Below are 17,590 nucleotides of genomic sequence, written 5' to 3'. Positions count from 1 at the left end.
TTTGACATTTAAACCTGATTCGTGTAGTCATGTAGTTTTTGATAAAATGTATTCTTTCGTCATATTCAACAAAGTATGTACCTGAAAAGGCTATAGTTTATAAGTTTTGCAAATTTTAGCAGTGGTACTGATACAGTAAAGTGATTCAGCTTCTTCTAATTTTTTTCCAGGTTGTCATTTTAAAGTAAAATTTCCATCAATTAACAGACTATTGACCAAACTTCTATTCCCAAAATGGATTCTCAGCTGTCAAACTTAGGTTCTCACTCTTATTTGTATATCCCATTTTCTTTAGTTATACACACACACACACACACACACACACACACACACACACACACACATATATATATATATATATATATATATATATATATATATATATATATATATATATATATATATATATATATATATATATTGAATCGTGTTGGATACAAATATGGTACGAATAGTGCTCGACATGTAGCAATGGAACGAATTATTATTTTAATATTTGCCACAATGTTGGATTCAGTCTGACTGACTCCAACATTGTGGTAACTATTAAAATAATATATATATATATATATGTGTATACTGTGTATCTGTGTCATCAGCAAAGCAGAATATCCATTTACTCTACGGAACACTTTACTTTGATGTTGCAAAATAATATCAATGATATTATTAGTGTATCAAGTACTTTTGAGTGCTTTCTAAAAATATCCACAGTTACAGTACTTACAAGCACATTCAAATATTTTGATACTACACGCCATACAATGTCTCTTCTGATTATATGCTTTATTCAACATCATTAATAACTTCCTATGATTGCTGCGAATGTTTAATAAGTTTCTCCGGGATATATATATATATATATATATATATATATATATATTATTTAAAATATTTACCACAATGTTTGGGGCAGTCTACATCAATGTTTCAGGCTTAATTTGCCATCTTCAGGACTGAGTTGTTTTGTTGACTGTTCTCATGTTCTAAGTATATTGTCTAAGTATATCGTCCGATCGAGAATTAACAATCATGTTCCTAATTTTATCTCAGTCAACAAAACAACTCAGTCCTGAAGATGGCAAATTAAGCCTGAAACATTGATGTAGACTGCCCCAAACATTGTGGTAAATATTTTAAATAATAATTCGCTCCATTACTACATGTCGAGCACTTTTCGTACCATATTTGTATCAAACACGATTCAATATATATATATATATAAATTAAAAAACAAAAACCATGAAATAATAGTGCTCAACTTTAGTATAAAAGGAGCTATTTATAAACATTTGAAAGATAATTAAGATAGTTTGACTTCTACAACGTTGTTATCGAGCATTGCTCTCATCAGGAAGTGGAAGTCCACTTCCTCTTCCTGAGGAGAGCAACGCTCGATAACAACGTTGTAGAAGTCAAACTATCTTAATTATCTTTCAAATGTTTATATATAGATATATATATATATATATATATATATATATATATATATATATATATATATATATATATATATATATATATATATTGACTTACTGACTTAGATGCCTTTCGCGTCTCGACCGAAAGATCGGGTCGCCTTGGCTGTTTCCAGTATTTCCTGTGTGAGGTGTCTCCAATATTGCCGGACCTCTGCTAGGGTTCTCAGATTTTCAAGGTCCCCTGCCGTTATGAGACTAATGCTTTGTCCAAGTGTTGTGAGGTTTTTGTTTAGGATCACAGGAAGTGTTGTGATCGGTCTTCCTCTGAAAAGATTCCCGTGTTTTTGGAAGTATCCCGACATGGCTTGGTTAGCTGGTATGTTTTTGTCCCTGCGTAGTATGTGACCGAAAAGTTGCCATCGTTGTTGTAAAATGTCAAGGGAGATTGGTCTTTCTTTTGTGATCTTATAGAGTGATTCATTTGAGATCTTTTTTGGGTATTTGATGTCCAGTACCCTTCTTAGCTGTGTGCGATGGAAGGCATCCAGATGTTCTTCTTCGGATTTTGTCAACGCCCAAGTGCCGCAGTTATACAGAAGTACCGGTTTTACAAGAGCACGGTACAGTTTCAGTTTGGTTTTTCTCTTTATTTTGTCACCTCTAATCCATACATTCTGAAATGCGGTACCTTCTCCCTGGATCTGAGCATTGCAAACATAATGAACAAAACATTCTCAACACACAAAGACTGGGACATAAACAGCAGTGTCCTAATTACAATACAAAAACCAGGAAAAACGAAAGGACCCGTAAACAACCTGCACCCAATAACATTACTGAATACCATAAGAAAAACACTGTCACCTATTGTCCTCAACAGAATTAGACCGAAAATAGAAAAATATCTATCACATGTAGCCAAAGCGGGTTTCGCCAAGACCGAAGCACATCAGACGTTGTATGGACACATAAATGGTTGGCAGCAAAGGCACTCAAAGAAAACATATCCATAACAATAACCGGAATCGATATGTCCGCAGCCTTTGATACGATCGACAGAGGAAAACTTTTGGAGATATTAACAGACATAGTAGACGAAGACGAGCTCTGAATAATCCGATTTCTCCTCAGCAACACAAAGATACAACCAAGGATATACGGGGCCACAAAACAGACGCAGTTTGAAAATAACATCGGGACCCCCCAAGGAGAGTGTCTGAGCCCGATTCTGTTCACAATATACTTAGAACATGCTCTGAAAGAAGTTCGAAAAGTCATTCCAAAACCAACGACTCATATTGAGAATGCAATCCCTAGAGAAATCGCCTATGCAGATGAAGTCGATTTTATTGGATCAACACCAGCAAATATAGACATCATACAAAATACCCTCATGAAATATAACCTCCAAGTCAATGCCAATAAAACCGAATTTACAACAATATCGAGGAACAAAGAGGAATGGAAAAGAACAAAGAAAGTAGGCTCACTAATTGGAGACACTGAGGATGTACAAAGAAGAAAACAGCTATCAAACGCCGCACTCAGTAAACTCACCAATGTATAGATTAGAGGTGACAAAATAAAGAGAAAAACCAAACTATATATATATATATATATATATATATATATATATATATATATATATATATATATATATATATATATATATATATATATATATATATATATATAATTATAATGTAAATTTTCACTCACATTTTTTTGCCGAGACGACTCGTTTCTGTGTTCCTTACACTTCCTGTCGGCATAATCCAGATGGATTATGCCGACTGAGGAAGTGTAAGGAACACAGAAACGAGTCGTCTCGGCAAAAAAATGTGAGTGAAAATGTACATTATATATTAGCTCTAACCACCATTATCGAGCACTTTCATACCTACAAGTACCCACCAACACTCATATATTTATATATATATATATATATATTGAATCGTGTTTGATACAAATATGGTACGAAAAGTGCTCGACATGCAGTAATGGAGCGAATTATTATTATTTAAAATATTTACAATATTTACCACAATGTTTGAACATTAAATATTTTAATAATAATATATATATAATATATATATATATATATATATATATATTATATATATATATATATATATATATATATATATAATATATATTATATATATATATCCTTGTTTCTAACTTCTGATGGCCAGAACAGAGCACTTATTAGTATAATATATCCTCTCCTTTGCAGACTTTTCTATCTCTAAGATATTTTTACAGACTTTGTCCTGATTTTATAGCTTGCACTGTTTTAACCAAGTGAGAAATAGCAGCTGTGTGCCTCGGGCTTCAATAATCCCAAGTGGCATCACCATTACTGCTCTATAGGCAAAGGAAAAGTTGGTCTTTAGTTGTATCCAGATGTATCCAGCCTGCAACTGTGACTTGAAAGATATGGAGTAACCATTAAACGGTTTACTATTATGAAAATTATGGAATCTTAAACGCAAATACTGATATTTTGACTGATAGCTGTTCAATCAGTAACAAAACCAGAGCCTGGTTTTTAAGGAAACAAACCACATTAACTGAAGTTTGTTGCCCGTTGATTCAGTCACTCATATGTCTTGAAGCAGCTCTTCACCAGACTTAAATTGGACCCAGCTAACCAGATTCTTTTTTTTTATACATTGGGTCTAAATTAATTCTAAGAAAGCTTCATAAACATGTACATGGTGGCCATTTGTATCAGATGAGCCACAGGCTCTCAAACATTACAGATATTGACAGTTATTCAACCTTAGACCGAATGATGTTAAGAGGCTACCCACTGTTTTTATACTGTTGGCGATAAGAGCATGACAGTGATTCACACTTATTAGTTGGTTTGTAACACTTTTTTTCTTTCCCGTTGCAGGTTTTGTGGTGGGCCAAGCAGGACTTCTTGAGACATTTTCTCAACTGATCCTTGCCTACTTCATCCTCATCATGACTGTGTTGTCTATTTGTGCCATTTCGACTAACGGAGCTTTGGAGGGCGGGGGAGCTTACTGTATCCTTCAAATAATTATACATTGTTGACATTTGATAAGTTTTTTTTTTCTGACAATTTACAGCGTAGCACATTAGTATGATTTTTGCCTTTTGATATTTAGATTTCTTTATGTCTTTGCACCTGAAGGTATTAAAGAAATTTGGTACATCACATGACCTTGAGCAAAACCTTAGGTGAAAGATTTCTGGCTTTTTGAAATGGATTTTAATTCCTAGATCAACCCAACATAATACTGTTTTCAGTTAGTAGGCAAGTCAAAGGTCAAATTTCAAAGTAAGTTTCAAGCTTTTTGAATTTGTTGGAAATGGATTTCAGGTTTTTTTTAGTCAAATCTACTTGCATCCATGCAAATCAACTCGACCCAACTTACAACAGTGATCTAGAGTCTAGAGTGATTCTCATCACTCAAAGAAAAATTTCCCATTTAGGGAGGAAATGATTTTAAATAAAAGTAGAAATAGAGCTATTATTGTAAAAACAAAAACAGAGAGCATCCACAGACATATAAAATTATGATGGAAAATGATAAAAAGAAAAAGAAAAGACATGCAACAATGGAGGGCCTGTGTTTGGGTCTTTTGACCTCCCATGGTGGCCAAGAGGTCACTTTCTGTGTCTTCTTTCCCGCTATATCTGGTATCTGAGTTGCTTTCTGTCTTTGTCTTGGCATGAGGTTACTTGGTTATGTCCTGGTCCTTGGCTTAGAAGGAAACAGTCAAATGCATAATGTTAGTTTTGGGAGGTGATATTTTTTTCTTTGTAAATCATCTCTCTGTTATGTACTGATAGTGATATTTTTTGTTTTAAACATATCTCATGAAAATTTGAGCGTGTTCCTCTTAGTGGGATCCTGTGCTGATGTCTGGATGATGCTTAGGTAATCTCAAACTAGGTACATTGATGGTGTGCTCTTGGAATCTACATCTGTTCTCTACTTGAACCAATTCCCCTTTATCTTAACTTTTCTATTGTAGTTTAATTTTAATTCTAAACAGTTTTTACTATCCCATTTCTTCCATTTATACTAGTGCTGATATGACCTAAATGTGTTGCAAGCAAGCGCTGTAAAACCCTTAAACCTTGTTAAAAAATTACATACAGTATCTCAGTCTGTGGTTAGTGGAGCGGATATTGGCATTAAAATGCATAATGTGTTCCTTGATTTTATTATTGACGGTATTCCATAGTCACTGGAGTGTTGCATCATGAGTCATGGTTGTTTTATTTTTGGGTCACGGGTCATAAGTTTTATATAATAGAATGGTTTAAAAAAAAAAGACAACATAACAACAAAAATGAGTAAATCTAATCTTAGATAGACTGCTTTCTATTTTGTTTCCCGTTTTATTTCTATTCTTTCTTCTACTTCTCTCCTTTTTTTCTTTGTTAACTGTTCATTGAATATCTCCTTACTAGTAAAGCGCTTTGAGCACATTCAGTGGAATCGCGCTATATAAAAGCCCAATTTTTATTTTTTTTTAGTAGGGAGGGAGGGTGTGTCTTGATAATTCAGTTGGTAGAGTGCTTGTTTCATGCGCAAAGATAGTAAGTTTGATCCCAGGTGAAATTGAGATTTTTTTCTGGCCCTCCTTTTCCACCCAGCAGTGATCGGGTATCTGGTTCTGTTAGATCCTGTGGAAAGTGCTTTGCGATAAAGCAGCATACTATCCAAGGGTAGATCTTGCTAGAGGTGAGATGTGGGTCTAATACAAAGACATCAGCTGCGCATGTGTCACTATTAAGTAACCATTTACACATCGCTTCAGTTGTGTAATAATTATTAATTATAAAAGTGTTTTGTTTGTTTTGTTTTTTGTTTTTTTTTTTCCTTCTATTAAATATATCATTGTCACAATAATTTTGATTTACATTTTCCATTGAATCTCTTCTTGTTTCAGTTGGTGAAAGTTGTATTTCTATTCTTTTTCTTCTACTATTTTTTTTCTTCTTTTCGTTGATGTTGCTGTAAGTTATGTAAAACCATTATTCATTTACAAAAAAAAAAAAAAAAATGAAATAGACAATATAGTACATATTACATTCTACCATAATAGTTTAATACTGTTTTGTGACGGTAGGTAAGAAATGTGAGTTAGTAAAAGAGGTCATCTGACTAAGATTAATAATAATAATAATAATAATAATAATAATAATAATAATAATAATAATAATAATAATAATAATAATAATAATAATAATAATCTGTATTGTCCAAATAGGCAATTATTGTTAGGTTACAGCTCTTGTAATAGGCGAAAAAAGTAATTAAAATAGTGGTAATTATGATGATAATAATACTGATAGTAATGATGATAATAATAATAAAAAAATATAATACTAATAGTAATAATAATAATAATAATAATAATAATAATAATAATAATAATAATAATAATAATAATAATAATAATAATAAGAAGAAGAAGAAGAAGAAGAAGAAATCGGTTTTAAGCCAGAATTGTTTAGAAGCTAAATAATATAAGATTTGTATTAGGTGATCCATCCCTTCAAATTAGTATATACTTTTCCCCTTAACTCATATTGCAAAGACATGATAAGCAGAGCTCTGGGTCCTGAATTTGGAGGAAGTATCGGATTCCTCTTTTACGTGGCCAATATACTAGCGTGTGCCTTGTATATCAGTGGGTTTGTGGAGGGAGTGGTACAGAATTTTGGTGTCAGTGGTAAGTATATGCTTTTGTATATATAAGATAAAATAAAAGAAATAATAAAATAAAATTCCCTTTAATCATCCCCAAGGGGAAATTTGTCTTTAAGGTCTATTCCAAGGGAAGACTGGAATAAACCCAGGCATCAGCCGCAGTGCAGCGCCGCAAAGTGAGCTAGGGCGAGGTGACTTGTTCAAGGCCACGCAATGTGGCGGGTAGTTGAACTCGGTACCTTTTGGTTACAAAGCAAAGGCCGTACCGCTGTCCTGATTTTGCAATCTGAGAGAAATATACAGGACCAAAAGAATTGGGACTTTTTATGTTTACAGAGATGAACCTTGCTTGTCCCTGGATTAAGCTTTTTTTGTCTAACAAATTAAAACGAGGAACTGAGAAAGCTTTAAATCTAGATTATATCTTAATGATAGTCCAAACGTACTGTTGTTTTGGGTTTTGGGTCATGACGGTATTATTGTGTGTTACAGTGTCCTGTTTTAGCTCTTTGAAAAGTTGGCCACGATGGGTTGTTGTTTTGCTAAAGTGTCCTTCATGTAGTCAATTTATATTTAGCTTTGTGAGAAAGATGAATGTGACCCTGGTAGTTAAATGCCCCTTTCAACACATTTTAGATTATTTTAAAAGGCGTCACATATCTTTTTTGAGTCCTGTCTGTGTTATGACCGGCCGGGGATACTGCTAGCTGCGCTGGTAGAGCACTTATGTGCTTCACATGCAAATGGACCAAAGATCTATCCCGGGTGGAGTCGAGGATTTTTTTCTGACCCCTCCTGCTCAACCATCAGTGATTGGGTAGCTGGGTCTATTGGATCTGGTGGAAAGTACCTTGCAATAGACTAGCATCATATCAGAAGAGTAGCAAGTAATTGCTATTGTCCATTTCATGCTATAGAATGTTATGAGTTTGGCTACATAAACTGTAGAAAAACGTTTAGTCAATTTACAATTGATAATATTAAACAAATTGTAAATTAATATTTTACAATTTTTTTTCTGTTAATGTTATCGAAGTCCACTGAGACAATTTATATGAAACAGTTCTGCAGATGAACTCACTTTATATGTTTTTGTCATTTTCATCATCATGTGGTCGGTTGTCTAGCTGAATATTCTCTCATAACATTTTCTACAAGCACTTAACTATGCTTAACCTTGGTTATCATGTGCTGTCTATCAACAAGCAGGAATTCATCAAGTTAAGATATCACGGTGTAAGGTTTGACGTATGTGTCCTGATAACAATGGGAACCGTTTGTAAGAATGATAACATTTTAAATGGCAGCTGACTCATATTTCTTGTTATCTTGTTCTTATTCTGTTTCACTCTTATTGATGGTTTGCAGATTTTTTTTCCAGTTCAGGCTCGTCTTAAAACCCACAAGGTTATTTGTAAGTGTGTGTGTGTGAGAGAGAGAGAGAGAGAGAGAGAGAGAGCGAGAGAGAGAGAGAGAGAGAGAGAGAGAGAGAGAGAGAGAGAGAGAGAGAGAGAGAGAGAGAGAGAAATAATGAGTATTTGGTGAGATCTTACTGGTAGAAAATGACAACAAACACTATTATTACATCATACTCATCCAACCCATTCCAATCCATACTGTGCTACAGTTGTAATACTGAAGATAGACACACTATGTGTGTGGTGTGGGATGGTGTTCTGGTAGGTTATGGCTCTGTATCCCAATCATTGTGTCCTCCTGTGACAAAAATGTTTTCTAATATGCTTCAACGGTCATGACGTCACTTCCCTCGTATTGACGTATGGTAACTTAGTAACTGGCTCTAAACTATTGGAACAATGGCGGACGCCCTTATGAAATATTTCTCAGACGAGCATAAAAGTGTATCCAGAGGAGAAAAACATTATAAATATGATCATGTTTTGACTTTTATACATTCTGATCACATGACAGTCATGACATATGAAAAGTTCAAGCCAGCATGAAGAATAAAAAGTACAGATTTTCTTTATTTAGAACCACGCTGCTCGCCGTTGCTGGATGATGTGACTATTGAATCCAATTGTCAAGTAAATTTCTCATAACTGGCAGATTTTCTTAAAATGTTTGGGATGGAGTTCTATATTGGTACTGAACTTTTTTTTAAAGGACTGAATGCGTGCATTCATTCAGAAGTGGGGTAGCCGATAGTGATAGTTGCTTTTGTTGTTTTTTTTTACTCTTTTTTTTTTTTTTGGGTAGTGTTTTGATTGGGCTCTTAGTTTGTCCCAGTATGCCTTTAAAGAAGATTTTTAGTCTATGCTTGCTCTTTCGGACCTGTTGGTCTCTTGTTCAAGTCCTGCTGTATGCAGCAGAAATTTGATGCCTTGGAATCTCTCACAGCAAAATCAGGTGTAAAATGAGTAAGTACTGGGATGGTACTGGGTGGGGTTCCTGGCCTCCCATTGTGGGCAGGGAGGCACATGCTATGTATTCTATCCCCTTATATTATATCTGTTTTCCAACTTGCTTTCTGTCTATGTCTTGGAATGAGATTACTTGGTTTTGTCCAGGCAGTGGCCGGATACCCTGGCTGAGAGGGAGACAGTCAAATGTATGGTTAGTTTTGGGAGATGATATTTTCTTCCTTGTAAATCATCTCTCTGTTATGTATTGTTACTTTGTATTTTTAACATATAATTTATAAACATTTGAGTGTATTCCTATTAGTGGGATCTTGTGCTGTTGTCTGGGTGAGATTTGTAGGTGATCTCAAACTAAGTACTTTGTTAGTGTGCTCTTGGAATCTACATATGTTTCCTATTTGAACCAATTCCCCTTTTGTCTTCCCTTTTCTTGAGTGCTTTAATTGTAATTCTAGAACTTTTTACTTTCCCATTTTCTTCCTTTTTACTGGTGCTGATATAACCTAAATGTGTGCAAGCGCCGTAAAACCCTTAAAAACAATAAAAACAAACTAGGATGGTAACAGAATTGTCTCTGTATAAAAGACATGGTGGCAGTGACTTACAAGTGTGTTGTCTTATGGTGGCAGTGACTTACAAGTGTGTTGTCTTATGGTGGCAGTGACTTACAAATGTGTTGTCTTATGGTGTTAGTGACTTACAAGTGTGTTGTCTTATGGTGGCAGTGACTTACAAGTGTGCTGTCTTATGGTGGCAGTGACTTACAAGTGTGTTGTCGTATGGTGGCAGTGACTTACAAGTGTGTTGTCTTATGGTGGCAGTGACTTACAAGTGTGTTGTCTTATGGTGGCAGTGACATACAAGTGTGTTGTCTTATGGTGGCAGTGACTTACAAATGTGTTGTCTTATGGTGTTAGTGACTTACAAGTGTGTTGTCTTATGGTGGCAGTGCCTTACAAGTGTGTTGTCTTATGGTGGCAGTGACTTACAAGTGTGTTGTCTTATGGTGGCAGTGACTTACAAGTGTGTTGTCTTATGGTGGCAGTGACTTACAAGTGTGTTGTCTTATGGTGGCAGTAACTTACAAGTGTGTTATCGTATGGTGGCAGTAACTTACAAGTGTGTTGTCGTATCATACATGGTGTGTGATGCTTTTGGCTTGGAACCCCTTGAGTATTTTTATAGTGTAATATCCACAAAAAAATGCTCAATACGCTTTACAAGGAACCCCAAGCCAACAGCAACACTTAACATGTAGGACAAGACATGATGCCTGTTAGGCAATATTACAATTTTTTTTTGGACAGAGACAACACTGTCAACGGTCACATACTCATTTTACACTTGAATATGGTGAGAGAATGTGAGTAAAAAGCCTTTTCCAAGGACTCAACTTTTTGCCACTCAAGAGTTGGACTGGAACCCTAGATCTTCAGGTCCGAAGATGAGTGTCATACCACAAGGTCGCATACTCCTTGTATTAGGGCAATGAGTTTGTTTTAGTGGATCCTCTGCTCTATAAATCAGTGCTGATTGTTATCCTTGGGTCTGCGGAGGAAATCTGAGATTTTGGAGTCAGAGGAGACATTTCCTGAAAAATTACGTTTCCACCCAATCAAATTATATACTGGCAATGATCTCAAACTACTGCCACCATATCTTTTATACAGAGACAATGCTGTCGCCATCCTAGTTTGTTTTTATCGTTTTTAAGGGTTTTACGGCACTTGCAACACATTTAGGTTATATCAGCACCAGTAAAAAGGAAGAAAATGGGAAAGTAAAAAGTTCTAGAATTACAATTAAAGCACTCAGACTTGATGTGTGGTGCAGTTTCCCACTCATCAGAATTTAGCTAGAATATCAATGATAGTTCATCACCTCAATTGCTCTCATTTTGGAGGTTAGTGCAGTAAAAAAATGGGGCTTAAAAAGGGCAATCGTTCAAAATTTCCCTCTTTTTTCACTTTTTGTCACTATCAGCACTGATAAATGCTCCAACGTTTCTTCTCTTTCAGGTACATTTACAACAGAAACGTCAGGTCTACCATCTGATTCTTCATGGTGGAAGTACTTGTATGCAACTATCTCCCTACTGTTGTGTATGTTAATCTGTATCGTGGGTGGCGCCATGTTTGCTAGGACCTCAGCTATTATTCTTCTGGTTTGTTGCTACTGCTTTCAATTTAATATTATTATTCCTTCAAAAAATGAAAATGACCCTTTTACGTCCCAGGATTATGCTTTTTTGACTAGCAAATTAGAGAAAGGAACAAATAAATAAACTTTAAATGTAGATTATATTATAGTCCAAACACGCTGCTGTTTTGGGTCATGACCTCTATGCTCTTATAATCCATTGTGTGGTGTCTTGGGCCTGGGATCCCTCAGCAGAGAGGGTGCAAGAATAGCCCAACGCCAAACCAGCGGGTCGTAAAAGGCGACTAATGGCATGTGATTCCCCCTTTTTGAGTCATCTTGAGTTCTCCATGTTGGGGGTTGGCGAAGGGTTAACTCACTCGACCCTAACACCGACTATATCAGTTGTTTACCCGGGTTACTTTTACCCCATGCCTATTTATTACATTGTTATGAGACAAATTATAGGCATAGTATCAAAGCTTATGTTTTTAATACTTAAAAGTTAATGATAGTTGAATAAAAACCTCTATGTACATGTTCCTTTTTAATACATTTTCCTCCAATTTTGAAAAGTGGCAAAAATCTCTAGGATTGAGTGAGTTAACACCCGTTCCGTAAAACTCAAAATTGTTACTGAAACACAGGCGGACAACTCAAATCCGTTATTAGCTTGGCCAAAGAGTTTCTGCAATGGCAGAATTTATGAAGGACAACAGACAAAACGGAAAGGACTCTGCTGACCCGATGACGTCTTCTTCAAACAAGTAGCTTCGAATTGCGCCGTAGAAGAATTAAAGAAGCTGATATACAGAGAAGTGATAAGACATGGAACGAGAGAAAAAAAAGTTAGCTCAGGATAGAGAAGGATGGAAACTGTTTGTCTGTGGCCTATACCCTGATGATGATGATGATGATGATGATGATGATGATGATGATGATGATGATGATGATGATGCTCTTATAAGGTGTGGACTGTAAAAAGTAATGTACAAAAATGAATACAACACCTTTAAGATAGAACTACATACTTTTTGTGGAATGCTTTGAGATCAAAACCCTTCTTCAGCCAACACCAAAAACAATTAAACTAATGTTTCTTAAATCCCATGTAGATGGGTCTCTACATGTCCACTTGTCGTTATTATTATTATTATTATTATTATTATTATTATTATTATTATTATTATTATTATTATTATTATTAATATTATTATCATTATTATTGTTATTCTTCTTCTTCTTCTTCTTCTTCTTCTTCTTCTTCTTCTTCTTCTTCTTCTTCTATCTTCTATTATTATGAACAGTATTATTATTATTATTATTATTATTATTATTAATATTATATTATTATCATTATTATATTATTATTATTATTATTATATTATTATTATTATTATTATTATTATTATTATTATTTATTATTATTATTATTAATTATTATTGTTGTTATTATTATTATGAATAGTATATTATTGTTATTATTATTTTTGTTGTTATTATTTTTGTTGTTATTATTATTATTATTATTATTATTATTATTATTATTATTATTGTTATTATCATCATTATTATTATTGTTATTCTTCTTGGATATAGTAGTCAACATTCAATTCTTTTATCGACACATGAACCCTTCCTCGTGTTCTAAACCCACAGTCAATTTTCCATTTGACAGATTGTGGTGATCAGCACTCTCACCGTCATCATCAGCATCTTTGTAAAGAACAACATCTGGGTGGATGTCCCCACAGAAAATGACATACTCTGGCATAACAAGTCGACCACCAATGACAGTGTCAAAGCTCTTTACACTGGTCTAAAAGCAAGCACTTTCAGGGATAATTTGTACAGTGAGTTGTATATTATTTTTGTTTGTTTATTTATTTGTTTCGGGGGTCCTGACAGCTCAATTGGTAGACCAGTCAATTCACACGCAGACAATGTATGTTTTCCCATATGACCACTCCTGTAAAGACTGATTGCCTAAATAAGCTCAGAAGACTCCAGCAAAGCATCATCTTTCAACTAAGAACACAACACATACCGTTCAACAGCCATTTAAGCAAAATTACAAAAGACACATCCCCGTCCTGCCCCCTATGTCAACACCCCAATGAAACAGTAACACACCACTTGCTTGAATATCAACCTCTTGAAGACCTGAGATGCACATTCCTCCCACCAAATCCAAGCATCAGTAACACACTTTATAGTCACCTGGAACAACTACAAAAGACGTCTAACTTCTATGTCATGGCACAAGACCGAAGGGCGAGAGCTCAGGTGGTCGCTGGTTCGGATAAGTAAGTAAGTAAGCACACGCAGAAAATAGAGCATTTATATAGTTATTATCCTCTGTCAAGTGTTTTACAAGGGATCCCCAGCCAACAGTAACACTTAACATGTAGGATGAGGCATGATGCCTATTGGGCGATATTACAATCTTTTCCAACAGAGACAATGCTGTTAATGGCCAGGTACTCATTTTACACCTGAGTATGGTGAGAGAATGTGAGTTAAGTGCCTTCCCCAAGGACTCAACTAGGCGCCGAGCGAGGCTCGAACCCAGGACTTTCCGATCCGAAAGCGAGTGTCATATCACAAGACCACATAGCCGCCAAGAGACCGAGATTGAATCCTGGTGAAGTGGATTTTTTTTTTATTGAACCCCTGTCCCACCCATCAGTGATTGGGTAGCTGGGTCTGTTAGATCTGATGGAAACTATTTGCAATAGACTAGTGTCCTATCCAAAGGCAGCAAACAATTACTATTGTCCATTTCACGCTATAGAAACCTGGATAAATTCTGGCTCTGAAGGGCTAGGGCTTCTTTACTTTTTTATATGTTTGTTATGTCGTTTCTTTTTTCAGTTTTCGTTTACAACTTAATTATAGGCATGACAATAGTTTGTTGATAAGAAAAGTGATGAACCTTTTAATGCTTGAAATCAATGAGAAAATGACCTACTTTATAACAAAGGAGCCATAGATATATGATTTTTATTTCTATCTAGATGGGTGAGTCAGCGAACAACTTTGCATACAGTCAGTCACTGAGGGTTGTGGCATAAATGGTGTGACAATATATTTGCCAATGTATATACTCCTTTCCTGTATTATATAGGTTGAGTCCTCAGGCGTGTGGCGTGCTCCTGTGAAAATAAACAAAAACGTGCGCTCTTTCATGTAATTTTATTTAAATAATGGATCCTGTGTATTGAATACTTTTAAAAAATCATTTGAAATTGATTTTTGGTGTCGTTATCCAAGCATCAGTAACACACTGTAACAACTAAAAAAGATGTCTAACTTCTACGTCATGGCACAAGACCGAAGGTGGTCGCTGGTTCGGATAAGTAAGTATAGTTAAATATCATGCGTATGTGGAATATACCTCCTATTCGCTGTTTTAAAAAAAATAAATTATTACTTGCCTTTTTGGTTCATTCAGAAATGTTCTTCATTTTTCCTTTTTCTAAACTTATGAATTGCAGGCCATTATACTACAGATTACAGCACAGACAAGACAATGAACTATGCCACTGTGTTCGCCATCTTGTTTTCCAGCGTGACAGGAATTTTGAATGGGGCCAATATGTCGGGTATGACCAGTATCTGCCAACCTCCTAGTTTCTAACATTTATATCGCGCAATATCCACTAAACATGCTCAAAGCGCTTTGCAAGGGGCCCCTCTACCCAACAGCAACAGGATGAGACATGATGCCTGTTAGGCGATTTTACAATTTTTTGTTGAACAGAGACAATGCTGATAACGATAACGGCCAGGTCCTCTTTTTACACTTGAGTACATTGAAAGAATGTGAGTAAAGAGCCTTTTCCAAGGACTAAACTATATGGATCTCAAACCCTGTATATTCTGGTCTGAAGGCAAATGTCATACCACTAGATGACATAGCCATGTTTTGTCTTTAGTAGATGGTATGAGAAGCAAGATAGGTCTGTCTGGTTTCTGTTGTGTGTGTGTGTGTGTATGTGTGTGTGTGTGTTGTGCTTGTGTGTGTAAATGATTATGTTTCAGCCAAAGTAATTTGTAATTTAAGCGCTTAGAGTCTGGTGTCTCGGAGTTATAGCGCTATATAAGTTTTCAGCATTATTATTATTATTATTATTATTATTATTATTATTATTATTATTATTATTATTACTATTATTATTATTATTATTATTATTATTTGTAAGGTCCATAAAATATAATAGTCTGTATGGGGTTGATAAAGGTAAATGATTTGGATTTCGAATAGTTGCAAACGGATCATGTGACGGTTGATTATTAAAAGCAGTGCATAGACCATGTATAAATTTTGTCAGGCCAGCAATGATTTACTTACTCTTGGGGTACTTGAGGATTTTTTGTCATTTGTCGAATTGCTTCTCCTTTTATTTTAATTGCCATGCAAGCTGTGTTTTGTTTTTTATTCTTATAGCTTACTCGTTCTGTAACATAGAAGAGATTTACGTGACAGGAAATATTGTTTGAATGATATGATGCATGTATGTGCACATGTATGCTTACTTTTGTGTGTGTTGTGTGTGTGTGTGTGGGAGAGAGAGTATTGTGTGTGTGTGTGTGTGTGTGAGAGAGAGAGTATTGTGTGTGTTTGTGTGAGGGAGAGAGAGAGAGAGAGTATTGTGTATGTGTGTTTTTTAACTTATAGCTATCTGTGTATTTTTTGTTTGTTTTTGCATGTTTAAAGCATAGACAATGATTGATTGATTAACCTTCAGGATATCCCTCACATTAAATATTTGTCAACCTTATGATTTCATAACAACGGATTCTTTTCTCTTTTTTTCAGGTGAACTTAAAGATCCTTCAAAATCCATCCCAAAAGGAACTGTATCTGCTGTCTTTTTCACATTTTGTACCTACCTGATCATGTCCATTCTCATTGGAGGATCTTGTTCAAGGTATACAGGATAATAATCTGTCTTGTGTCCACTCAGCCCTCTAGGATAAATAGTTTTAACCCTCTCCTTACCAGCCATTTTCAGGATATTCCCCAAAACTTTACACCCAACTAACACAAAAATATTTTTTTTACCACTCAAACACAAAAGCAGTAAAGTTCTTGTGATAAATAATTTCTTTGGCAAAACATGCTTTACAACACACTGTTCATTTTCTTTAAATTTTATGATGTACAAAAGAAATTTGAATAAGAAAAATGTTGGTTGTTTCGTAACGAATACAAAGAATCACTAAAGACAAGACAAATCACACTCAAGTGGTTAAAGATAATGACCAAAAACGAATTGGATACATTAGTTGTACACCAGAGATGTTGTATGCAAACATGGAATTGGAGCATTATACTTAAATTCTATTTTCTTGAACTTCTCTGTTTAATACACTTAAAAATTTTATAATGTTCAAAAAGTCACAAAATGTATACAGTACTTACTTGATTCGTGCACTTGTTAGGGAGAGGCTAAAAAGCATGCTTGAATCCTAGAATGCTGAATTCCGATGATCAAGGGACATAATGACTTATTATATAGATAAAATTCTATCACCCAATAGCCAAATTGCAGAGCGTTTCGGAATTCGGCGTGTCAGAATCCAATGTGTACTATAGTGTAAATCACAAGTAAATTTACTGTCAATCATATTTTTAAAATGATTCTTTCCACTTTTCATTCTCAGACACTTGCTTTTGAATGACTATGTTTTCCTCCAACAAATCAATGTTTGGCCACCTTTTGTAGTCATTGGAATATTTGCTGCCACACTATCAGCCGCTTTGGGAAATCTCATAGGAGCATCTCGTGTATTGGAGGCCCTTGGCAATGATCAGCTTTTTTGTAGGTTGACGTCTATTAAAAGTTTTCGAAAATTTTCAATGTTGAGTCTCTCGATTCTAATTAAGTATAAGGTTTTATCTGACTTTTAAATTAAATCTAAAAAAATAATTTCAAAG

General features: G+C 35.0%; 1 protein-coding gene across 5 annotated transcripts in view; it reads left to right on the top strand.

The window, feature by feature from the left end:
* LOC144970073 (solute carrier family 12 member 9-like) overlaps positions 1–17,590 on the top strand; it is a 92,264-nt gene that overhangs the window by 65,521 nt on the left and 9,153 nt on the right. For all 5 annotated transcript variants that reach the window (XM_078909280.1, XM_078909282.1, XM_078909281.1 and 2 more), the window contains 7 exons: positions 4,324–4,458; positions 7,011–7,145; positions 11,526–11,671; positions 13,325–13,499; positions 15,144–15,251; positions 16,469–16,580; positions 17,317–17,474. In XM_078909280.1, coding sequence (XP_078765406.1) covers positions 4,324–4,458; positions 7,011–7,145; positions 11,526–11,671; positions 13,325–13,499; positions 15,144–15,251; positions 16,469–16,580; positions 17,317–17,474 — 969 coding nt within the window. The remainder of the gene's footprint in view (positions 1–4,323; positions 4,459–7,010; positions 7,146–11,525; positions 11,672–13,324; positions 13,500–15,143; positions 15,252–16,468; positions 16,581–17,316; positions 17,475–17,590) is intronic.

Source organism: Berghia stephanieae, chromosome 4 (genome assembly GCF_034508935.2).
Source record: "Berghia stephanieae isolate SIO BIC M18660-M18661 chromosome 4, UCSD_Bste_1.3, whole genome shotgun sequence".
NCBI lineage: Eukaryota > Metazoa > Mollusca > Gastropoda > Nudibranchia > Aeolidiidae > Berghia > Berghia stephanieae.
Note: the sequence above shows the minus strand (reverse complement) of the source record. Positions and strands in the feature narration are given on the sequence as shown.